The sequence below is a fragment of the Cuculus canorus genome, chromosome 7 (genome assembly GCF_017976375.1).
Source record: "Cuculus canorus isolate bCucCan1 chromosome 7, bCucCan1.pri, whole genome shotgun sequence".
NCBI classification, from domain to species: Eukaryota; Metazoa; Chordata; class Aves; order Cuculiformes; family Cuculidae; genus Cuculus; species Cuculus canorus.
The window spans coordinates 23,495,029-23,521,666 of record NC_071407.1 but is presented as its reverse complement, the minus strand read 5'-3'; the positions used below and the strand labels follow the sequence as shown (position 1 = coordinate 23,521,666).

The following is a 26,638-nucleotide window of genomic DNA, read 5'->3' as shown; positions in this document are numbered from 1 at the left end:
GACCGGTGATAGGACCTGAAGAAATCAGGAATATGTAGGAAGGGATGTTGACATTGGACATTAGGACAAGGTTCTTCGGGTGGTGGAGCACTGGAACAGCTCCCCAAGGAAGCAGTCACTGCACCAAACCTGACAATATTCCAGAAGCATTTGGACAACACCCTCAGACACACGGTGTGAATTTTGGGGTTGTCCTGTGCAGGGACAGGAGTTGGACTCAATGATCCTTGTGGGTCCCTTCCAACTCAGGACATTCTATATTCTATTTCAACCATTCGTGACCAAAACCTTAAGGAAAGATGCTGGTTTTGCCAAAGCTCTGTCCCCTCCAAGAATTTAAGATTTTAGGGTCAGTTTACCTTGTGCCTTGTAAACACAGTCGTCCTCCTAATGCTACTGTATAATGCAAGCACTTCATTAGCGTGTGCTCACTGGCATCTGAGAGCGTTGGAGGCACCTAGTACTTAATGCTTTGCTTTAACATATAGATTAAAGAACTGTATGTGTCTGTGGTTATATGTAATTGCTGGAGAGCCAGTTTATAAAAATGTCTTATATTTGCTTCTCTTTTGAGAAGCCTCGTGCTTTAAAATCTTGCCGCAAAGCCACTTAGAAGGTTATCACAGGTAGAGTTGTCAGAGAGAATGGACACTGTTGTTTGGTATTAAAATCATGTATTCCAGATGTGGGCATTTGTTAGTCGGTCTGCTCTAAAATGACACAGTGTTGAATCTTTAAAGGGCTTCAGTTTGGGAAAGCAAAATATGATTGGGCAAATTGCTAAAATATTTAAAGTGCAGCCTGTTAAAGCTTTTACTGCGAAGAGCATCACGTCAGAAGTTGTATGTGGTAAAAGCAAGTAATTGGCTTTCCATACTTCTGCCAGTCAGTCAGCATGGGGCTCTGTTCCTATCCCTTCTACTTCATTGCAGATGCTAATAGCAACTGTGATATTTATTTTGGAAGGGTGGGGCTGAAAGGAAAAAAGAACTTTTATGGATGTGATGGTGTCAGAAAGCCCTGTTTAAAGTTAAATGGTTATTAGTGGAGAAAGAGTATAGACAATCTTCAAAACTGCACCCAAAATTGAAAAATTAACTCTTTTTTTCTTTTCAGCTTGTGTGTCATTATTGAAAGCATGTTAAAGTGTAAATACATTTTTTTTCTACTTTTATCCCTCTTTGTACATAGCTCTTGGGATATCTTTCCATCCATAATTCATAATATTTTCCACTTATGTTGTCCTCAACTTGTTTTTCCCCAGGCATGACCCCTTGTTAATTCCTGGCAACGAGCAGATTGACAATATGGATGCCAATGTGAAAAAATATGATTCTACAGGGATGTTCCATTGGTGTCCAGCCAAGGACATTGAAAAGGTCATTTTGGTAGGTATTGGTGATAAGTTGTGTTTGACAAGAGGTTATTTGAACCGTACAACTGAAGTCTAATGGATGAATAACTTAATCTGTACTGTAATCATTAAACCCAGCGTATTGAAATCAGAAATGCACTGTGGTGAAATCAAAGCTGTGTGTGACACAAATCTTTCTGCCAGATGCAACATTAAAAAATGTCCCAAAATGGAGAATTTCTTTTTCATAAGCTGAAATTTGCATATGGAATTTAAATCTTTAGAGAATTAAGTTTGGAAATACTGAAATGTTTATGTACCCTGTTTATACAAGGCAAGAGTGATTCTAATACAGGCAAGTGTTGCTTTGCATTGTCTCTTACTTATTCATGTGAATTTTGCTCTCTTAGAACTCTGTCTCAATTTCCAACATTTCAAGATGCCCAAATAGGCCAGAGTGAGTAGTACTGCTACTCTGTCTTTCCAATGTGTTGCAGGGAGCCCAGTCTATGTTTGTTTTGTTTCTTTAGCTCGGGAAACCATCAAACTGACTCAAGTCATTAAAAATAATTAGAAGGCCTATCACAGTCTATTTGGCTCGGTGAAAGTTTGTGCCACTTGTGTTCATGTGCTCATAACTAAGAGTAACAAGTAGCTCACTCCAGATCTTATACGCAAAACTGATGATATTTGAAATGAATTCCCTGGTGGATCTTCACTTTGTCGCACTTCATAAAGCCTTTCCTGAGACTGCTCTCTTAGATTTTCCTGCACTGTGGTGCAGTGTAGCCGATGACGGTGACAGCCCCGGTTTATTCTAGCAATCGGGGGTTAAAAGCCTGTCACCACTTCTCTTCAGGGGTTTCTGTAATAACCATGACATTGCCTAGAATTGCGAGATAGGTGTTTAAAAAGCCAAGCAAGTAAATTCCAAATTCTAAAGCCTGTGCTGTGAGTCGGAGTTTGGCTGAACAGCTTTAAGTAGTATTCATTTATATGTATTCAGCAGGCAAGGAGGGACAACCCTGCTGTAAAATACCTTGTAATAGACAGAGATAGAATCATAAAATTATAGAATGGTTTGGGTTGGAAGGAATTCTAAATATCACCAGTTCCAACCCCCCTACAATGTGCAGGAACACCTCCCACTAGACTAGGCTGCTCAAGGCCTATTTTAGCAGACAACCTTTATGTGTTGTCCCACTTTGAAAAGTGTTTCTCCAGAAATGGCTCTGTGGAGCCCTTCTTGTATCATCTCTTGGTGCTGCCATGTCAGTTTTTCTTCCTGCTGGCCTGTGAATCTCTAAGACTCATCAAGTACTTTCTGCTTCGTGCATCATCACCAATAAAGTCACTGCCAGCAAAATGCTTCCCTACGCCTTTTCAAAGTCAGTCCACAATTTGTTTCTACATTCATATCCATGCAAATTTAACGCTGTCCTCAGAGACCACACGAGTACAAATTAATACATAATTTGAAGATGATGGGATTTCCCAGATTGTCTTCTAATTGATACTTGATGATGCCTCAGTCAGAAAGGAATTATTTTTTCTGCCCAAGGTCTGTTTTGGCTCTGTGAGGTTCAAGCAGTATCAACTAGTAAGAACTTTTATGACATATAGTCAAATGTAAATGGCTACATACAGATCAATGACTATAAAGTGACATTTTTTACATCATTTCTTTCAAGACTTGTCTCTGTCTTGTAAAGACTGAGTATTCCTGACCCAGAGGCACGATATAGTTTATATGCTTCACTTGAGCATTGACTCATGTCTTCTGCTGTTTGAAGGACCAAGACTACTCTGTTGGTAGAGTTGTATGAAAATAAATGTCATTAACCCAGAGAAATTGAAAGCTCATGTATTTTTTAACTGATGAGAAAACTTCAGATTGGAGTTCCTGTTCTTCTTATATAGTGAACACCTCTGCTGCACAGTCCAATCTGTATTATACATTTTCATGCTTCTGTAGTTTAGAAAAAGGACATGTACTATGGATAAGTGAAGGGAAAATTTTGCAGTTCACCCTTATCTTAGTTTTATTTATTGGCAAAACTCCTGTGTGATGCTACTGAGTTTACAACTTCTTGGCAGTATGGTATTAGGAGATCTGCATCTACTTGGTGGAGTGCAATAGCACTGAGACTGGCTCCAGAAACTAAGGTCATTTTTCCCTAATGACTTTATTTAATCATCTTTGTGTTTGAGTTGCCTTTTCAATTGCCGTTACCACTGATGAAATTAGTGCAAAAATTCATCCTTGTCATTGAGACAAGAAGGTAATTCTGAATTCCATTTATGTTCTCCATTACGCTTTTTTTCCTTCTATCTATTTCACAACTCAGGAAGTCCATTGGGCCTTAAAAGTTGATATTTATCACAATTTTGCACACTAGTTTTTTGTTATAGAGAGAAACTCCATGGAATATGGTGGGTATCCATCATAGAGCAGAGCACTGTAGAGCGTTGTTTGGTTGCTTCTCAGGGTAGCAACAGCTTGTCCTAAAACAAGTACTTTAAGAGAATATGATCCTCAGTTCACAAGGTAGATGTAATACCTTAAAGCCCTGCTAAGCCCCCTGTGTACTCACGGTTTCCTTTTCAAATTGGTACAGAAAAAAAGACACTAGTGACTTTCCAGGAATGGGTTTGCATCTCTTGTCTAAAAGCCTTCTAATGGCTAAACACATAAGAGGTCGAATTGTCTTCTTGGCTAAACCTATAGTACTTTGATTGTAACCAGTGTCTTAATCCACATGTGTAGAAGCACATACAGGACAAGAATCCAGTCCAGTACAATGTCTTCTCAATTTGCAAACAAGAACAAAATTTTCTTCTATTGAACACATTTAATGAAGGATAAATAAGTGTAAAATGAACAGCTTAACAGTGTTATCAAATCACTTCTGTGTGCATGAACAATATTGACAGTTGTGTTTTTCCTAGTTTGAAACTCAATATATGATTTAAGCTTCCCTTTGTTTCTCCCTTGTCTTTTTGTTTTGTTTTTGTTTTTTTTTTAGACTCGAAGTGAAGCAGCGATGACAGTTTTAAGTGGGCATGTAGTCGTTTGCATATTTGGGGATGTTAAATCTGCTTTGATTGGATTAAGAAATTTAGTGATGCCATTACGAGCCAGCAACTTTCACTACCATGAGCTCAAGCACATTGTGTTTGTGGGTTCACTTGAATACCTGAGAAGGGAATGGGAGACACTGCATAACTTCCCCAAGGTTTCAATCTTGCCTGTAAGTCCAAAGACGTATTATTGATACTTCATTGTTTAGGACACCAACTGGACAGATGAGTATTGACTTTGATCTTAGGCTTTTTTACTTTCGTCTACTTATAGGCCTGAGGACTTAGATTTTCTCTTTACTGCATCTGTGAAAACAGAGCCCTCTGAGACCTTATTATAAGATATTTGCTGTGGTGTTCAGTTCCTCATCATCCTCATTGGATGAATTTCATCTGCTATCAACTGTCTTAGCTGTGTTGTATATCGAACATCCATTGTACTGCACTGCATGTACTCAGTTCTGATGCTGTGATTTCCCTGACAGAATGACAGTAGTTATTTATGACATTATTTATGTATTTATACCCACAAAACCTTTGGGAAAAAATATTGTTACTCTAGCTATGTAATATCTATCTATAGATAAAAAAAATAAAACTATACTCCTATAAATTAATAGCATTCAGTCATGTGCCCAAAACATGGAAACATGAGCTCCAGGACAAACATGATGCCCTCCTAAGGGAGTAATATCAGATGATCATAGCTATAAGTGATCCACAGAGATGTAAGCAGGAAGGAAATCAGCTCATGCTATAAATGCAAAAGAGAATGCTTTGTACATTGTAAAGTAAGTTTGGATATTTTTGTCAGACTGAAAAATTATGAATTTAGCAGTTCTTAATAGTTACATTTCAGCACTTAAATAAATCAGTGATGGATGTAACCTTGACTGAATAATCAGGAAAATAGCTATAGAATGGAAAGACTGCCTTCACTTTCTGATTAATTCAGGCTGTGGGGCTTTTTTACTGTAAATGCAGTTTTAGTGTTAGCCCTTGGCTTTTTTCTGTAAACTGATCCAACAGATGGTGTCACAAGATTCTCTGCTGTCACAAAAATGGTGTCAATATCAGATTTGGTCAGTTAATATCCTCCTCTTCCTGCCAATCCCTTTTAATTCCAGTCACTGTGAAGGATGAAGACTAAAGAATCGGAATTAAATCAATAATACTGTTGAACTGTGGAGCAGAATAGTATCCAGCTACTTTTTCCAAACTATACAGTATATAAATTGTATCCATTATTACAATGCATATTTGTAAAGTTTTGATGCTGAATTCTGAAGAGGCATTAAGGAAATGTTCACAACCTTTAGATTCCTCAGTCAATTTGTATCCAAATTTGGAGTAGTTTGGAGTAACTTCAGGTTGAACAGCTGAAATAGTTAATTCACCTTTAAAACTATGGTCTGGTTCAAAATGGTGATGTGAAGTTGAAAATATCAGCATTATTCTGAACAAATAATACTAATTTTAAAGTCTACTAAAGTTTCTGAGCCCATTCTGGTAGTAACAGTGTATTAAAGGGGGGGCACTCAAACTCATTTCCTACTTTAAGTACTTTGGTTGATGAGGTAAAACTTGCTGCTGATATTGGATGGGGATGTGCTTACAGCTGAATATGAAAACAGTTGTTCTGATTTAAAAAAAAAAAGATGAAATTTCATTTAAAGTCTGTGTTAAGAGGCATTTGAGCTGATGAATAAACTTTTAAAAAATAAGCAAATGCCAATTTTAAATATCCTCAGGCAGCCTTAATTCTGTCCCTTTGCATAAAATCATTAGGAGTAAGCTTTTAATTAATTACATGGTTGCATATTATTTTTCCCCACAGGAATCCTGCTTCACTTGGTGCACACTACAGACTCAAAGGGCAGAATTAAGGTGGCAGGAATAATCATATCCTAAATTTTGAGTACCTTCTGACTAAATTGTATCTGTTCAGTATATACTGCTTTCCAGAAGGTTGCATGCCTCGAATTTTTGAGGGATAGTAGGCAGCAATCACTGAGTAAGAATTAAACTCTGCCTTCAGTTTGTGTATTTTAAATTCACTTTTGCGTTGAATATTCTCAGAGGACTTCAGAAGACGTTCATCATGGGTGATAAGGAGATGGGAGAGTAGGGTCTTGACTCAATTTTATGAAAGTTGCTGTGTGCCAAGGGGACAGCTTAGTCCTCTCATCACCATTAGCGTCTTTGGGTATCAAACCATGTGAGGCAGCAGAGCAGAATCCACTTTCCATAAAAAAATCTCTTTTTTTCCTGGACCTTGCAGCCTCCTAGATTTAATATTCTGTAACTGGAGATGTGGACTTTAGGATGGGAAAGGCAAGTGTTATCTTTAAACAAAACATAATGGGTTAAGAGTCATGTCTTGGTTGTGTTAGCTATTAAAAAAATCCCATGGACTATCACAGCATTTCATTTTAATTATTGCATTCCCTGATTGAGAATTGTGGAAGCAGAGAATGTTTCATGAGTTGTGCCCATTACGATTAAGTCTTGTTTCTTTTTCAATGGGTTTAATCACACAACTTTTGAAGATTAGTGTGTTTTCCTTCTAGAAGCACCAAAAACATGCATTGAAAAGGATTAACCTTTTTTGTGCATTGCTTCAGGTAGAAAAAAATAGCTTTATCCTGATTGCATTTCAAATGTGCAGAGCACATAATGCTTTCCTGTTTAAATTGCTGTTCTTTTGCCCAAGACCATTGTGACTTGGTAGTAGATAAATAGACATTTAAAACACACCCCTTGTTATATTCCAAGAGCCAGAGGTTGCCACATGATAGCAACTTAAATCAAGACAATTTCAAGTCACCGATGAGATGTAGAATGCTGGCATTATTCCTGTTTCTTGTTTGTTAGTAATAGCTTGACTGAGTATTGAGACTGAACCTAAAATGCTGCCATCAGCACCAACTACCCTTTAGATTAGCACACATCTCCTATTCCCTGGCACATAGTTAGACCAGCTTAATGTCAGAGAATAAAAAAGATACTTGTTAAATAATTTCCCAAAGCTCCTTCTCAATCTTTAATTTGTTTTTCTTTTTTTCCCTCTCCTGCCCCTCCTCTCCCCCCCTTTTTTTTCCCTGTGCCGAAGGGTACGCCATTAAGTCGGGCTGATTTAAGGGCTGTCAACATCAACCTCTGCGACATGTGCGTTATCCTGTCAGCCAATCAGAATAATATTGATGATGCTTCGCTGCAGGACAAGGAATGCATCTTGGCGTCACTCAACATCAAATCTATGCAGTTTGATGACAGCATTGGGGTCTTGCAGGCTAATTCCCAAGGTAAGGACTGCCCTATAATACTTCTCTGCAGTGCCTACAGGGGACAGGACCTGGCAGGAAGAATATCCCTCACTCAGTAATTCAAAGAGCCCTACATCAGCTTGCTTGACAGTTAAACCTGCTGATTGGTATGATGGCTTTTAAAGGGACAGTCACGTAGGTTCTCTGCTACATCACAAAGCACATCTTGCATAGGAAAAATGAATGAACATGAAACTGGCATTTTTTCTAATTTTAAAATTTTCCTAAAAATATATATAAAATTATTACTTTCTCACCCTGCTCTGCTCCGTCTGTCTTACCAGGGCAGTTGCTGTTATATAGCCAAAGCTAACTCTGACTTGCTTCAGGATACCTGAAGCATCTGCCTAACAAGATTTCTTTTTCATGTGAAGCACATTACAACTACAGAGAACAAAAAGAGCTGAGTAATACAAGCCAAAAAGTAAAAGAAAAAGAGTAAGAATTTTGAATTGCCTTTACAGTCCATCTACCTTCTTACTTAAAAAGCCACTTGGAATTAAAGCTGATTTCTTCTCATTGTTTGACTCATCCCAAGTAAGGACAATGAACAAAATTCTTTAGTCTTTGCTGAGGACAGGGGACTGATTCATATGTAGCCAAAGGCTATTTACACCAACCCTGCCTGTGGAAAACAACTGCAAAGCAGTCATAAGCACCCTGGCAGAGACCATCAGTGTAAAAACAATCATTTTACCATCCCTGAAGGGTCTTGCAGTTAGACGAAGTCCTACCTTTGATAAACCTATTAAAGTGCTGCAGTAAATACTCCCTCTGGATCCAGCCCCGGTGTAAATGTAGGTGTAGAAAGGATAGTGCTTTGGTCTGCGATTTCCCCAGGAGCCTGACCTAGAGATAGTTTTCCCTCAAGGACCGTGAAAACTAAGGTTAAGTTTAGTTTTCCCTCTTTACGCCTTAATCAGGAAATAGGAATTATAAACCAAAAATCAGAGGCAGAGGTGTAACTTCTGGATTATGGAAACTTGTTGAATGTAGAAAATTCTTTCTTAGTATCATCAGTAAAACTGGAATTTAGTACTGGAATTAAATTGTAGCAGGGAAGGAATTTCCTAAGTCAAGTTGAGTAGTTCTTTAGATAATGAGTAGACTTAGAGACAAAGAGGAATAAAGTGTTTGTCAGTCCTGTGGGTATTTGAAGTTTCAGATCGGTGGCCTGGAAGCAATACAGGCCCAAATGTTTCTTACCTTTAAAGTCTGTGAGACTGACATGCTCACACTGTGACAACTTATAGTCATGATCAGGAAACTCACTGCAGAAGTGGAAGACAGGTATGAAGGCTCCTTGTTATCCTGATTTAGATGTAGGATTCAATGTTCTGTATCTCAAAAACAAATGTGTGGGCTATTGGCTGTTCTTTGGTGGGGGTCTCTCAATATCCTATCACACACGTAATTAAAATAATCAAGAAATAGGATTTGCCTCACCCCTCTCCTCCCTCCCTTCCTCTTCTTGAGCATGGTCAGTCTAAAAGAATTTATTTCTGCCTGCTATTGCTCAGAAGTTAGTGATATTTCCAACACTTGACTATTGTATTTTACTTCTTGGATCATGCTGGATCTTGGACCATGCCTGAATGAAAGTGGAAAAAACTAGCAACAGAACAGTCCTGTGCACATGAACACTTACCATACTTTCCATCCTTGGAGGTATTCAAGACCTGATTGCGTACAGACCTGAAGAACTTTATCTGACCTTGTAGATGACCCTGCTTGAGCCAAAAGTCAGACTAGAGACCCTCTGATGTCCCTTCCAACCTGAATTCTTCTATGACTCTATAATACTCAGGTTACTGCTACAGCATAGTCCCAGTAGGTGAAGAAGTGAGGACTATGGCCACAGTCCAGGTTGCTTCAGCCCTATTCAGTATTGCCGATGCAGAGAAACAGGGGCACAATAAGTCAGCATGTATCTAAACATTTTGGACAGTTCTTCAGGTAAATATCAGTGTGCATATGAAAAAAAAAAAAAAGATGGTGCTTTCTGTAGCTTTTCTGGGGAAACAGGGCATAACATAAAGAAGGTAACCAGCAGCCTGTTTCAATTTGTAGCACTGAACAGGAAGTGCTTCTGAAACTAGTTGCTTCAATAATTATCCTCACGGAAAATTCTCTGCTTATGGTATTCAAAGCTCCTGAATTGGTTGCATTGCTTTCAGTACAGTACATTTTCTTGAAAGACCTTGAATACAATGGTTAGGCTGTCAGAAGCAATTAGATCAGTAGACAACACAGACTTTACTGGGAACTATATCCAATGTGACATATTTGTCTATGAAATGCATTTTTAACGTATGGTGGACACAAATATCATGACAATTATACAAACCAGGTGATTCAACTTTTGCTGGTCAACAAGCAGCATAGCAGAACCAGCTCACAGCTCCTTCCTGGCATTAAGTAACTTTATTTAGAGAGTGAGTTGTCATTTTACTTTTGCTTAAACATTTGTGTATTATGTGACATACTTATCCGCAATGCATTAGCTAGCACAAACCTTAAGTATTGCCAATCTGAATTTTTTCTGGATCTGGATGTATAGTTTTGAATTAAGATGTTCCTCACCATCACATTGCTTTGAAAGGATGATCTGTGCTATTCTTTTATGTGACTCCTGTTACTGGTCATAGGAAACACTGGCATTAGAAAATCTGTGTGTGTTGAGGAATGTCAGCTGACCTGTGACAGGGTGTTGAAAAGAGAAGAAGCAACCCAAAATATGTGAACAGCCTGAGAAACATATGGGCTAAACTGCAAGATTTTGGGTGAGGGAATTAACAGTGTGACCTTACTTTTGCTGTTCTAAGTAATAAGCTGGTATAATTCTGTAGTCACTAAGTGGAATCTCATGTAAAAACCTGATATATAACTTATTTTTATATCTCTGGAAAAAATACAGTCATTTAATTGATAGGTTATTGAATGCACAAGGGTCTTTCCTGGTTTTATCTGTGATTATTTCACTCCAGTGTCAGACAAAAGATGACGCCAGTACACGAAATGCACCATAAAAAGCAGGAGGCAAATTTATTTAGTGATCCGTTAAGCTATAGTCATTGGCCAGTGCAGAAGCACTGGGCCAAATGTATAACTACTTTGTTCTAATATGACAGCAGAAAAAGAACACACAAATTTGGGGTTTCATTCCATTTTCCCCAGAGTTTCATCACCTACTTTAACATCAAAGTAATTTCCAGTCCTAGGCATATAAACAGAAAAGGCCTTGTAGAAGGCACAGGAGGGTGGATGTACGACAGAGAGGCTTCCTGATAGGGAAATTTCTGCAGCAATAGGGTCACCAATTCCCAATGCATTGGATCAACAGCTGAAAGAAAGTCTACTGAATTAACAAGGGATTTTCTCATTCCTTCTTCAAGATGAGCATCATAGGCACAGAGCCATGATTGTGCAGGAACAAGGAGTCATAGAATCATAGAATGCTTTGGGTTGGAAGGGATCTTAATGCCCATCCAGTTCCAACCACCCTGCCGTGGGCAGGGACACCTCCCACTGGATCAGGTTGCTTAGAGCCCCATCCAACCTGGCCTTGAACACCTCCAGGGACGGGGCAGCCACTGCTCTGGGCATCCTGTGCCAGGGCCGTACCACCCTCACAGGAAAACATTTCTTTCTAAGACTTCATCTCAACCTCCCCTCTTTCAGCTGAAATCCATTCCCCCTTGTTCTATCCTGACACTCTGTGATCAAAAGCCCCTGCCCAGCTTTCCTTTAGGCCCCCTTAAAGTACTGGAAGGGCTAGTGTCTCCTTTCCACAAAATGTATAATTTTGCCAGAAAGAACAAGGTACTCTTTCAAATTGGGCCTGTGTTCTTGAAAGCTCTCATGTTGAAAGCATTCTCTTGACTGTCTGCATCGAACATTCCAAAGCTAACTGGGCAATTCCTCAGGCTCGCTGGAGGTTAAGGGTGCAGGATCTGTTGTCCTGAAAATGTGCTCTTGGAAATCGTCCATGCAGGTTGCTGCCTTTGGGAGACCTAGATTCCAAGGACAGAAAGGCCAAAACGTATCCCACTGAAGCTGCAGCAGACTGTTGCTTTCATTCCGATATCTCATCTTCTGAGATACAAAATGTTGTAAAGCTAGAGCTTGGCAGACCTCTTCCCAAAGTGATTCATCAACCTTGTCAGATGTCTTGTTTGTGACAAGGGAAGTGCTGCTTTTTATCTTGCAGTTCCCCTTATAGATGCTGACTGATTTTCTTCCTAGAAGGGTTTGTAAAAGAGGTATGTTTGTGGTGGAGGAAAAATAGTCACCTTCAGGCACTGGAGATTTGTTTTTATTGCCCCGTGGTCCTTCCTGATTCTCATTCCATCCCTTCAAATACAAAGTGAGATTATTTTAGCAAGAAGCATTTTGGAGAGAAGACCAAAGAATATTTGATCCATGTTAAGCATTTGTACTCCCTAACCATTACGTTGTTCCAAAGCAGCCAGGAAGACTGAATCTGGGATGGGCTCTGCTTTGGCAGTTATGTTGGGAAAGCTCCGATAATTCTTCTTTCCCTCATTCTGTTGAGCCTTCCATCCTTTCTTCTTCAGGTAGCATCTACTGGCAGTTCCCATGTAGAGTTTAATGTTTCTTGCATTTTCTGAGTCTCACACTGTGGGAATTTTACTTGTTGTTTTACCCACCAGATGAACAGGGCTCAACACAAAATATTTTTCTTCAGCTGTAACTAAAATTGCTATTTGGCTTTCTTCCCAAAAAGCAGAAAGACAATTATACTTAACTGTTTAGAGATTTATAAATACTGTACCAGAGTAGCCTCTGGGTAGTAACTTTAGATATCCAACTCAATAATTTTCTTTTATTGGATAGTGATTTCGATCTTATTTTAAGACCTATATAATAAAAGCAGTACATTTAATTAAAAAACACTTACTAAACAATAAAGAAAAGTGATCTTATGGCTCCAAGCAGGTCTAAAGTACAGGATAGGGGAAAGGGGAGGCTGCATAGTAACATTTTTTTCTATGGACATTACAAGACAGATTGCGGTACAGCAGGGTAGATGTATTTTAGTACAGCAACAATTGCAGCTGTTTTCTGAATGACTTCAACTTATGAGAATTTTCCCTAGGATCGCTATTTCAACACGAAAGATCTTTTTAAGGCCTGCATTTACAGTTCTTGTTATAGATCCTCCAACAAGAAAGAATAAAGAGAAAAAATAAAGAGGGTATGGGAGTCCTGGGTAATACATCTCGTACTTTGTGGCAGGATTCTTCTGGGGAAACTCCTATAAAGTCAAGTAAACATACTCAGAATTTTACACACCAACTTTCAAGTGTAACAGATTACACAAGCTAAAATAACCTTGTACAAGTTTAGTGTCATTTGATCTGGTTCCTTTAAAAAACACTTGTGGCTTCATCATAATTTTTTGTTGGAGCTGGCTTAAACTTCAGTGGAAAGGACAAAAACTGCCTCTGAGTTTCATTAGATTTATTTCCCAATCTGTTGATTAATTCATAAATTATTGCCATTTTTGATGGACTTAGTCTTGCAATCTGCTGCGAGAGATTTCCTGTTAAAATGAATTTGAGCTCTATTGTGCTGGAAGGTAATATATTCTTTCTCATCTCTACCAATCAATTGTTTTATCTCTGAAATGTTAGCAAAAGAGCAAGAACAACCATAGTATTTACAGGATTAGAAATGAGAGAAAATTCTTAAGCAAGGAGAAAGGATAAATACTGTCTGAGATGCTTGGTTAGCAAAGGGTTTGTGCTATTTTCAGAGATAAGAGTGTTGTAATGCTGTTAAAGATGTTTATCATAAGTTCTAAACAGTAGATTTATTCCTGAAGGAGGGCTTTTTGGTGAACGTTGAATCTAATTTCTCTTATTTTATAGTTATAATTTAAAGTTTTTAAGTGAAGATTTTGAAATATAGGGTTTGATAACCATGGAGGCATTTACTTTTTAGGCTGTTGTGGAATTTAATATTCTGTGGCAACTCCAGCACTGTCTCCCATGTTGAATTTGTTATATTATGTAAAAATGTAGAAATAGAGCCTTACTTTCAAACACAGATAATAAAACTCTACTTAAGCCAGCAAAATAATTTCAAACTTTAAAGAGGTAATTTAAGCATATAAGTAAATGTAGAATATTAAGTGTAGCTGTAAAATTAAACATAAATCAATGAATTATGCTGAGGAAAAAAAAGGAAAGATTGTAGGTAATTTTTTTAAGTGTCAGTGATCTATGACACTAACTTTAATCTTTTCAGCACTTAGATTCCTGTTTGTCTTTACAAATCAATGTAATTTAGGCTGCAAAATGTTTGTTAACGATAGCTCATAATTTGCTAAATCACGTAGATGTTTTAAAAAATGTTCTCCTAGATAATACCAACCCTACCAGTAACATTTGCAAAGATGGCAAGTATTTTGCATTGACATCAGGGTTATTGGTTTGTCAGGATCAATAGCACAGTGTAGAGTTTGCACTTGATTAAGGATGTTTTTATGCTGTGTGTTTCTTCTCCTTGTAATTTTGCTAGCATCACTTGTAAAGGACAAAAATAAGAACCCTATTAACCAAATTTTCTACTTGGTTGATTATTGTTTTAACTAACTAACTAGGTTTTGAAATGTTTGCTGTAGTTCAGTTTCATTATTATATTTCAAAACAAAGGCTGACCATCCTAAGTAATGAGGTTAATAACTGAAAAATGAGATAGGGGTAACCTAACTTCCCAGCACACGTCCCACATCACCGTTTGCTCACAAGAAAAATCCCATTTTTGAAGATTAGGTCACTGTGATAAATAACTCAGTATTGCCTTTTTGCAACATACACATAATTTCTTATCCTGCTGAACTAGATGGATCAGCTGATAGCTGTTATTTATTTTATGGTAGCATACTGGAGCTCTAGATGGGATTAAGAGCTTGCTGTCATAGTCCTGATATATACAAGAATAAAATATGGCCTTTGCCCTGGCAAGTTTACAATCTGATGCCTTGCTTCTTCCAAACCTTAACTTATATGCTCAGTGTTATACAGGTTAATAAATCTCTCTGACTTCAATGCAGCCATCCACCTGTGTAAAGTTAGATTATGTGCAAGTCTTTGCAAGATTGGGGCTTAAATAAACTCAAAAGGCTGGGTGGGAGAGAGGCTGTTCACTTAACTCTGTTTCCTGTGCTATAGAAGCCATTTATGTGAGGAACTTGGTAGCCTTCCAGCCTTCTCAAGAAACCCTTGACAGAAAAGTTCCCACCCAGCATCATTTGCTTTTCTTGTGTTTTTCTTGCGACTGGGCACTACCTTTAGCTGTGGGAATTTACACACGTGAAGAACAGTTTCCTCTTGCTCCCAAAGTTTTCCTAGGAAGAAAGAAAAACTATTAAGAAAGAGGTTTTAAATTCTGTTGAAACGTCTTTTGGAATGGCTGGAGACACACTTCATTGACTCGGTTTCCCTGTACTCGAGAAGTGCTGTAAGGTCCCAGCCCAAATACCTTCAAGCTTTGGCAATTGCCTCTTTCTTCTCTGCTTTCAAGATGCTTTCTGCTTCAGGCAGGGAGAGATAAAACCAGGCAAAGGAGGTAGAGAGTACAGTACATCAAGAACGTGATTTCATACTTGAAGTATAAATATATTTAACCATCCCAAAACTGTTATAAATTCATGATGACTCTGTTTTATTATTATTTGCTGTTCAACATCTTGAAAGCAAACCCCCTATTATGAAGGTGTACTATTTTGTGCATTTCTGATGCTGAGGAATAAAAAAAAGCTGCTCTTTTTATAAGCATTAATTATACACCAGGCAAGGAAGCAATTGCCTCTGTGTTATGAAATATTAAATCAAAACGCTTCCTGTTCCCAGATGTCCCAGAGATAAATACAGCAGTATTTTGAAGCCCCACTTGGAGCTGTTTTGCCTGCAAATTTATAGTTTTGTCTCCATTTTCGGAGAACCCTGTTTTATGTGAAGTATAGCACTCTTGGTAGTTTTTAAGGAGCAAACTCCTCTGGAGTTGCCTATGTAGGCAACAACTCTTATGTAGATTGCACACAAGGGAGCTGAAGTTGAAAGGCTCCTTTAAGATGACAAATGGGTTGAAAGTGTTATTGTCTTTGATTGCATGCCTTACATCATCTGTATGTAGGAATAAGAGAGCTATACTTTATCTTTAGCCATTTTATAAATATTTAAGTCCTTATAGTTGCCTAAAGATATTAAAGCATATTTTACAGTAGTTGGAATATAAATATTATATATAGCACAAGATACCAAAGTAGTTTAATGAATTCATAATTTTCTGTTCACTTTTATTGGAATGTGTTTTATGTTCCAAAACTTCCATTTAAAGAATAAGAGACCATTCTGCTCCCTGACAAAATGTGAGTCAATAGTGGATGTTTTCAAGGTTGCTTTAAATGATGATATGGGACCTCAATTAGCAAAAAGTGAACATGGGTATTAGACTACACTAATCTCGGTGTTTTAACTTTGTCCTTTTGAAGAAACCATTTGGGTTTGAAGTCTTCAAGAAACTGTAAGGTGTTTTCCTTCACTGTCTCTGAACTTTTTTAAAGTTCTTAATTGCAGAAGGAGATACACATCTAGATACAATTACAGAAGAGTAAATGTTTTGAAATTTGAATTTTAATTTCTAAAATAGCCAACCGCTGTGACATGTAAATGTATGAAAGGTCTGTATTTTTGTGTCCCCTTGGATACAAAGCTGTGTTGAGGTTCTAGTTGTGAATCTTTCAAATTCCCATCAAATAAAAAAAAAAAAAGTCTTTTTAATATTTCATAGTTTCACTATTTCCCAGTAGGAGTCCATGCTGGGTAATGCTTGCTAATTACCCACAACAAAAGTAGACACACAATGCTGGTAAATTACCTGACCCTTTGCATTTTAATGAGACAACAAGGATTTCATGAAGTGATGTTGTTTCAGTGGTTAATGGTGTCAGCAATGTTGTAATTGTAGGCTGAGGCACATTAGCTGCACAACCACATGGAGAAAGGGTTTCTCTCGACAGGCCCTTTGGAGAATAGAACAGGGTATTATCGTTAAGCCTGTGTCATTTGCATGCTGCTAATCACATACTTTATTATCTTGTGTATCCATTGTCTTTCTTTAATTGGTATTTAAATGAAAATTAAAAATAGTTCCAATGCCCACGATACTTGTGATAGCATCTTGATTATGAAGATAACTTCAAGAAAATGGAACATATAGATAATATATTACAGGATTACAAGATAGTTTGAAAGTTATATAGCATAGCAGGCAGCCTCGTGAGCGTAATTATGATATCTTTCTTTGCTTCAGTACTTACTGTTTGTTTAATAAATGGTTATTTATATGCATAAGGGTGATTGGTTTTTTTAAAGGACACACATGAATTCAGAGATCAATGTCGCTAGTTTTGCTTTAGTGTGGAAGAGATACAAAGCATCAATATCCAGCAGATTCTGCTAGTCTAATAGAATCACAGAATGCTTTGGATTGGAGGGAACCTTTACAGGCCATCCAGTCTAATTCCACTGCAGAAGCAGGGACGTCTTCAACTCAATCAGATTGCTCAGAGCCTCATCCAACCTGACCTTGAATGTTTCCAGGAACGGGCCTTCACTGCCTCTTTGGGCAACCTGCGCCCATGTTTCAACATCCTCATTGTAAAAATTTTTTTCCTTATATCCAGTATAAATCCACCCTCCCTCAGTTTAAAACCATTACCCCTTGTCCTGTCACAATAGGCCTTGCTAAAAAAGTCTGTTCCCAGCTTTCCTGGAGCCCCTCTCAGTACTGGAAGCTGCCCTAAGGTCTCCTCAGAGCCTTCTCTTCTCCAGGCTGGACAAACCCAGCTCTCTCAGCCTGTCAATAATGTTACAGGAGAAAACTAGAATTTAGTTTTTGTTCTTTCCAGTTCAGTCCTAGTCTGGGTTATCCCTTGTAGAAGAGCCAAATCTAACACCAGCTAGTCCTGCTGGTGAGCTGCAGAACTTTGACAGCTTTAAGGTAGAACTTACAAAATAATTGGCGTTCTTTTATCAAGACAGACCTGTTGATTTTTAAGTTCAACTTCATTAAATTGAAGGCAGCCCCAACTTTCCATAATACAGAGTTTCTAAAAAATTGGTATCTTCTGCTTATCAAGAAGCTTCTGAACCTTTCAGCATCTGTGCAGTTGGCTGACCTGAGGCACAGTCTTCATTAGAGAATCAAAACTACTGTGCTCTGAATAATGTCTTTTTGCAGCTTTGCTTTTTAACATCTGAACAAACCAAACATCAAAAAGTGAATCTATGAATTTTGCAAATGGCATGGTAGGAATTTTTATTGAACAAAGAAGGGTAAACTATATTCTTGGCCAGTTATTGTGATATTTTTTAATACAACACACCAAAAAAAGATTATGGTCACTGGGAATTTTACTTATTTGTATAAAAGATTAAGATTATAAAACAATTCTGTAATTTTATATGAATACGTGATCTTTTGCAGACTTTCCTTGGAGCTTTGAAGTATGAAGGTATAATTAAGATAGATTGGACCTTTCATGTTGATTTGAGGCTCGGTTGCTGGTTTAAATTTTGTATTTAACTTTGAATGTCAAATAATATTAATACAGGAGCATAATACTATTTAGTAGCAGGAGGCAAAATATCTCTACAGTGCAATAGCATGTATATTTTCTGTAAGTTTGCCTTCACAGAGTTTTTGCTTAAATGCATAGGTAGTATTATGTGATTGGATGTCCTCATAAGATTTCCTATTTCTGCTAAGTTCATATCAGTCTGCATGCTATGTGACTTAGAAATGAGTCTCCAAGTGAAGGCAAAGATAGCCAGCCATGTCTCGAATAACTCCCCCTCTAAAAATAAAAGGAGAGATCGCAACTTGAATATTTATTCTTAGAATCCCATCAAATACAAGAAATAGACTGAAGACTCTCAAAGCCCCTAGTTGAAAGGACAGCTGTTTCCATTGATATTGGTAGTAATGAAATTCAAATAAGGAAGTAAACATTTTATTTTTTAACTCTCCACTAAACAACAATGGATAGGAAAGTGAATGTGTTGTTTAAGTGTTTATAGAGATTATGCCATTTTTAAATCCAACAATAGTATTTATATGCAAGAATGACAGTAAATAGTGAATATAGTGCTGAAAACTAAAACAAAAACCCTGTTTGTTGGAAGCTTTCAGTATTACTGTGCTGTGCACTGGATACCATGACATATATTTTATGGTCACCACTTAATTTTGACTACTTTAACTACTTACATTACATTTTACTGTTATCATTGTCTTTACCGGCTTAGTTGCTGGTGTAATGGGTTTTGGATAAATAATATAAATATGGAGACACTTCTGCTACTATTTCTTTAAATATAAAAGGACAGTTGAACTATGTGAGGCAGGCAAAACCCTTAGAGACTTTAGCATAAGCTCTAATAAAATAATATGAGTCATTCCATCATGATAACGAGTTATTTTTCTTTCTAAGATTAATATTCATTAAGAGGGACAAAATTGTCAGCCCAAATAGTGCAAATTTAACAATGGAAAATTCAGCTTTACTTAAGAGCAGGCAGTATCTCACTGGGTTTGTGTATGCCCAGTGATACATTTTTTCTTGATACATATGAACGACTTATCTGTTTGGTTACGCTGGTGACTGTATACTTTGGATGTTCTTCCCCCTAGAATGGCCATCAGAGGCATAAGTTGCTTATAAAATAATAGAATTGTGGAATGGTTAAGGTCGGAAGGGACCTTAAAGCCCATCCAGTTCCACCCTCACTGCCATGGGCAGGGACACTTCCCACTGGATCAGGTTGCTCAAAGACTCATCCAACCTGGCTTTGAACACCTCCAGAAATGGAGAGCTTTCTGGATTCTCGATTCTGTATTGATTGAAGCAGAGGTTCCCAAACTTTACAGATTGTGTACTACTACTGATATCACTGCTGTTCTTCAGGCCATTGTGTCTACACGGTCTTAGTGTTATTAGTAGCTAATTATATTGCTACTGGTATATCTTTTCAGAATATACAATTAGAGAGCTACTTCAGATTCATCCCGGCTCTATTGTTGGGCAATTTTGATTCTGGTTTGTTTTTTTTTTAATGTAAAAAAAAGAGGAGTAGAAAGAATGGAGAATGTTCATTGTCTGTTTATTTCCAGACAGAGTGAAAGGTAATTGCAATAAATTTTAGTATTTCATAGACCTATGTTGAAACTGGAATAGAATGTGTATATGTTACATAAAAAACAATGATAATATACTCAGCTGAAGAGAGTGTAAAGCTGCTTTGATGTGTTAGCAATTTCTGTTAACTTCAGTATCAGAGGGCTGACATTTCTTTTAATGGAAGTACTTTCTGGAAGTCCTTACCTTCCTATTACTTTATCGTGCCTGGTAGGGATGGCTTTCATACTGGCCGGTAATGCTGATAATTCTCAAGTGCAAATAATTGTGCTGATGGGATGATGTATGTGTACTCCAAACCCCAAGGTGGTGGTTGGGTCCTATTTCCAGTTGGGTGCCATAGGTTATTTGCAGGGTTCCCATTAAACTGCAGCAGGGATGTAGTAAGCTGCCTTTTTGAATCAGGAGGGGTTTGTTTGAAGAGGTATGAAAATGCTCCTTAGGCAGTTATTCCCCACAGCTGTAGCTGCACCTGGGTGTGGGTGGTTTATTATGCTTTCTAGGGAAATGTTGGTTGAGTTGGTGTTATGCAGGCTGACATAGTTCAAAACAACTTGATACGCATTTTCACATGGTATCTACTAAGATGTTGTGTGTGTTCCAGAAGGAAGTATTTGAGTGACAAAAAACATAACTGATTTCCCCCCCCGCCACAATTTATGGTGTTCAATTTGGACTTCTGGTAAAAACTTTTGGCTCACACAGAGCCTTTGTAGTGGTGTGCTGGAAACGTGAATGCCAGAAGGAAATTCTCTGTTAAGCCTCTCTTTAAAAAATATACTCACACATGAACACAGAATCCATGTTCTTTTGCTCTCCGTATTTAATTGAGCCCTGAAGTTTTCAAACTGCAGATTTAATTTTTGGGAATCATCTGCAAATGACATGCTTTTATGACCACCTGTCCACTAAAGAGTTGGGATAGGGTTTGGTGAAATCTAGCAGGATTGGACACAAGCACAAAGTGCTCTCTAGCAGGCATTCCTTTTTTACAATATGGAGTAAGATGGGCGAGAAGCTTTTAGATACTTGCAAATAGATTAGACACCAGGAAATGTGCAGGAGGTCTATGGAGCAAACCTGCCAGATAAATTAGAGGTGGTCTTGATCCAAATCCAACCTGTCCCAGAGCTCAGCTCTGGGAATCCAGTTCAGATTTCTTTGATAAAATGAGGCTTTTGCCTTCACAGCTCAATCTTTGATCCCCAAGACAGCCCTGAATGTGGGATTTCAGTTTTGACCCAGCCTATAGAGAACTTAATGACATTTTACTCTAGGTTTCCAGCTCAGTTCCAGCTTGAGTAATTTACAAGTCTGCTGGCACTGTTTAGCCCATACAGACCATGAAGTCGACCGTAAGTAAGTCCAAGTTGATGGAAAAACAATATTGCTAGAGCAGAGTGACAGATGTTGATTATCACAAAATGTCTGTTTAAGCGTTTTGTATGGATCCATTTCCTCACTGCATACACCTGCATTTTTTTGTGGAAGTTACAAAGTAATTGTACTTAAAGACATGGAATCGTCTGCTAAAGAAATTGGCAGAATACATATTGCAAAAAATTACTACTGCGGTTATTACTGTTGCTGCTCAGGGGAGCTATTCAGATGCCTCATTTATTGGAGCTTAATAGATTAAAAGTCCAAATTGAGTCTCATGATATAAACCTAATCAAATTCTAATCTGCATAATTTTCCCATCAGCAGCAACAGGAAATTTGTTTAATTTATGTTTCAGTAGTTGCCAATCATGTGTTGGACAACATTGTTACTTTTATTTATCACAATATTTTTATTGATTGCTTGCTTTGACAGCTGGCTTTGCTCTTCAGTTTTCATTAAGGAAAAATTTACTTTATTTGATATAATGCAGGACATAATGACTTAATGTTGAGTCTTGCTTAACATGCCAAAATAACATTTTTAACAGTGAGCTTTCCATTTTATTTGTAGTTATTGAATATCCGAATTGGGTAATACAACTTAATTTATTTGATAAGTTCTATTCAGCATATGTATTTATTTTTGCCCGAAGTCTAAATATGCAGTGTTGATTAATGATTATACTGAAAAGAATTTGGCATCATTTTATACTAAGTTCTTTTAGCTGCAAACTTGTGCTACACGTAGGAACCGCCGACTTTGTGCCCTAGAAGAAACTAGTGTAGAAAACTATTGAATGCTAAATAAAGACAATTTAAAAAATTAAGCTTATGGTGAAAATTACTCAAGAATTATGATTTCTGGTGTTATAATGAATTTAGGTGTTTTCCATAATAACAATTGTTGAATGAACATGTTATTATTTCTTCTTTCTCTTTCCAGATATTTGTATAGTTCTAGTGGTTCTTTCTGAAGAAGGTAAAAAAAAAAACAAAACAAACAAAGGAAAAAAGTCTGTGAGATGTAGCCAAACTACTCTCTAGCACCTGGCCAGTAGTATTAGGAGTAGGTGCTATACTCAGAGGTGCAATCCACCAGAAAGAATAAACGGTCACTTGTCACCAAGAGATAAATTTCCAGTAGAAGAACAATGTGAGAGAACTAAGTTCTTCCTCAATGGGAGCAGCCTTTGGAAAGGCAGGTGCATTTCAACAAGGAAGGGAAGGAAAAAGAAAGTGGAAAAAAAAATATGGCTTTACAGTTACAAAACAAAATAAGAGTTTAACAAATTCAAGGAGTAATGGTTTTAAACTAAAAGAGGGTGGATTTAAACTGGATATAAGGAAGAAATTTTTTTCAATGAGGACAGTGGAACACTGGCATAGGTTGCCCAAGGAGATAGTGTAGGCTCCATCCCTGGAAGCAGTCAAGGTCAGGTTGGAAGGGGCTCTGAGTGACCTGGTCTGGTTGAAAATGTCCCTGCTCCTGCAGGAGGGTTGGACTAGATGGTGTGTAAAGATCCCTTCCAACCCAAAGCATTCTATGATTCTATGAAATACAAAGCACATAGTGTATTGGAAGGATTTAAAATGTTCTCTGACCTGTTTGTAAAAACATAGCATAAAATTAATTTGAACACATCCCAAGGAGTAGGGTAAGTGTGAAGAAGTTTGGAAACTGTTGTCCTCTGACTTCTAGAACTCCTTTGTCTTTTACTCTGTGTTGTCCTAGGTGTTTTCAATTAGCGAACTACCCAATCCTTACTCTGTTTATGAAGATGGCTTAGAAAAAATAGATGCTTAAAGACAGCTACAATATGCTGCTAACTATCAGGCAATAAACTCCTGATGGCCTGTCCCTTCTTGTTGCACAATGGAAAACCTGCAGAGTGTCTCAGTTAATATTTAATTTCCCTTCTTGATAGCCTAAAAGCCGGAAGCAATTATCCTGGTTTTCTTGGATGTAATAGTTATGCCTGTCTTTGTGGCCCTCATAGGTTTCTGTGATTTACTGTTCTCTGTCCCATACAGTGCTTTAAGAAATAAGAAATTATTTTCCTAACTTTTGTGCTTCTGAAATTGTTTGCTTATCCACTAGAAACTGAATAAGAAATCTCTTATATACATCAGAAGTAAACTTTATGTTCCCAAGACCAGACATGTATAAAATAAGGTGGGTGCATTACATAACAGCAGTTCTAGTTCAACCTTCACTTCATTGCTGAAAAAAAAAACCCAAGTAGGGTATGTCAGGCCAAAGAAATCGGAAACCTAGGCAAAAACTTGCTTAAAGCTTTACAAAATTACTATGGCACTGAAAAAATAAGGGCAGTAAGGATGATCTGAGGGCTGGAGCACATCCCATTGTCCAGCCCAGAGAAGAGAAGGCTCTGTGGAGACCTTGAAGCAGCTTCCACTAGTGAAAGGGGCTGTGGGAAAGCTGGGAAGGGGGTGTTTATCAGGAGGGGCTGGGTTAGCATGAAGGGGAACGGTTTAAAACTGAAAAAGGGGAGATTGAGATGAGATCTTAGGAAGAAATATTTTCCTGTGAGGGTGGGGAGGCACTAGCAGAGGTTGCCCAGAGAAGTGGCTGCCCCATCCCTGGTGGAGTTTAAGGCAGGGCTGGATGAGGTTTTGAGCAACCTTATCCAGTGGGAGGTGTCGTTGCCCATGGCAGGGACTGGAACTGGGTGGGCTTTAAGGTCCCTTCCAGCTCATCCACCTTCTCTTCAGGGCTGCTTTCAGTCCATTCTCTGCCCAGCCTGTAATTGTGCTTGTTTAGGCCCAGAGCATCTCTGAAGATGCCCCAGTCTCTGAGAGAGCTCTCCCACACTGCTCTCCTTTTCCACATCTTTAGAGGTTATCTCCAAGAGATTATTAGATAGATCTTCGGGTAAAAATTACGGTAAGAGACAGAACTGAAACCGGGATTTAGAATTTCCAGATTCTGAACTACATTTGGTCTCAGACCACATGGGACATTGAAGCTGGAATTGCTTCTAAATGGAATGGCTGTAACAGATTCCCAGGAATGTCAGCAGCCTTTAGCGGTATGGCAGCTGCTGAACTTTCCAGGTGTATCCAAGTGCCTGTGCTTTGGAGAATAATAGGTATAGTCTATCTATCAATTGAATTAACTGGAATATTAATGGCCATTGTCAGCAAACAGTAGTAAAAGGATATTCTTGTGAGGTCTTTTTCTTAAAGAATTATTTCTTTGTCTGGTTCTGCTTAATGAAAATCCTTGTCCTATAGTCCTGCATGATAACTTGTCGGGGGTGTGTTTGGCGGTTCGCCATCTATGTGTTATTCATATACACTCAAAATATGATTGTTGGTGCATGTGTCTTAGATGAGCCAGAGCCAGTTAATATTATGCATGCTTTAAAAATTATATTTTTGAGGACTTCAGTGTGCACGTTACCCAGTGAACCCCAGGGCACCTTTCCCTAGAACAGCATTATTTAAAGGGCACTATCAATTTACACGGCACTTTAAAGACAAAGCCACAACCTTTAGGTCTGCCGAGTGGATTTTCAGTTTGGGAAACCATTCTGCCTGCACAGAGTTCCAGTTTAGTGAAAAATACATCTTTGAGAGGAAAGAGAAGCAAAGAGGAGAGGAGTTGGAGGAAAGGGGAAGGGGATCATAAGGAATCCATTATGATCATTTAGAATGGAAGATACTTTATAAATATAACATATAAATCCAGTTTGAGAATATGCCCATCTGGGACTCAGTGAAGTCAGCAGAACAGAAGCAGTGCATATCCAAAAGCCAGATTTGTTTCTACATTAAAAGCCCAGTAAACTTTACTGGCTCATTAGCAAACTAAAAGGATGTGTTCACTGCTGTGTGGAGCAGTGATGTCCTGCACTTTATGTGACATCACTCAGACAAGTGAACTGCACAGCACAATCAGGCTCCAAACAAAATGTAAGCAGGGCGAACAATAATTATTGCTGGTGCTTTCAGTGGGAAGAAGTCACTGTTCAGCCATGCCAGCATTCTATAATTTTAAAACTCATCACAGTGGTACTGTGGCTCCCAGAATACCTGTGTGCTACTGCTGAACTGTGGTTAGTGCCCCCTGAGTTCCTGAGAGAACCATGGATCAGCCTGGCTTGGGAGTCACAGCTCTCACAGAAGCCCCGTACTGCTCGTTGCTTTATAGGTGATGTTTTGTAAGAAACAAGGAGGGCTCATAGCCAGCTGGCTGTGCTGATCTCTGCAGTGGGTAGCACCTGGATCCCCAGTAAGTCTTGGAAAAAAAAGAGCTTGCCTCATTGTGGGGTGGAAATTTCCCCAAGGTTCTCCTTCCACAAAGATGAGAACATCTTGAGAAGTAGGATGTTGCCTGTAATGCAATTGTTCGATTGTTTCACCTAGTTTTGTGAGCAGTAGTTTTCCACAGGGAGCTGGGAGGTATTTCTTTGCATGGAATCGAGACGCTGAACCAGCTGCTTTCTGCAGAGAGAACTGCAGGGGGCTTAGACTTCTTCAAAGCACGTATCTGAGTTAGGGCACAGGAGTTGTTGCCTCTCAAAAAGGGAATTTGCTGCCAGGAGGGAAGCAGTGGCTCCTGACTGCTGTTCCTCACTGATATTGAGCATGTCAGAAGCTCAGAACCTGTGTTTCTTTCAGAGGCATAATATATTTAATCCACTCTTTGGCAGAGTCCTGTTTCAGAGAGAGACAGGGTCTTACTACCTCCTGTTGGAAGTCCAAGCCGCTTCCTCAATTTGATGTTGTGGTGGTGGGTCAACCCTGGCTCACAACTGAGCTCCTACCCCACGGTATGGTTCTATACAAGTCTTATGAGGTGCAGCTGAGGGACCTGTGGCTGTTTAGCCTAATGAAGAGGAGGCTGAGGGGAGACCTTATTGCTGTTTACAGCTGCTTGAAATGAGGTTTTAGAGAGGTGGATGTTGGTCTCTTCTCCCAAGTAACAAGGGATAGGATGAGAGGAAATGGCCTCAAGTTGCACCAGGGAAGGTTCAGATCAGGTATTAGGAAAAAAAGTCTTCACTGAAAGGATTTGCAGGCACTGACAGAGGCTGCCCAGGGAGGTGGCTGAGTCACCATCCCTGGAGTTATTCAAAAGAGAGGTAGATAAGGTGCTCAGAGATGTGGTGTAGTAGTGGACAGTTCCATTTGGACTTGATGATTTCAAAGGTCTTTTCCAACCAAATTATTCTATGATTCTATACCTAGTCTCTTCCTCACTTTTCCACAGTGGGATGGGGAGAGAAGCCGAAGGGCAGAA

General features: G+C 38.5%; 1 protein-coding gene across 37 annotated transcripts in view; it reads left to right on the top strand.

Moving 5' to 3' along the window:
* Nucleotides 1–26,638, top strand: part of KCNMA1 (potassium calcium-activated channel subfamily M alpha 1) — a 427,072-nt gene that overhangs the window by 369,229 nt on the left and 31,205 nt on the right. For all 37 annotated transcript variants that reach the window (XM_054072172.1, XM_054072163.1, XM_054072142.1 and 34 more), the window contains 3 exons: nucleotides 1,265–1,388; nucleotides 4,381–4,605; nucleotides 7,548–7,740. In XM_054072172.1, coding sequence (XP_053928147.1) covers nucleotides 1,265–1,388; nucleotides 4,381–4,605; nucleotides 7,548–7,740 — 542 coding nt within the window. The remainder of the gene's footprint in view (nucleotides 1–1,264; nucleotides 1,389–4,380; nucleotides 4,606–7,547; nucleotides 7,741–26,638) is intronic.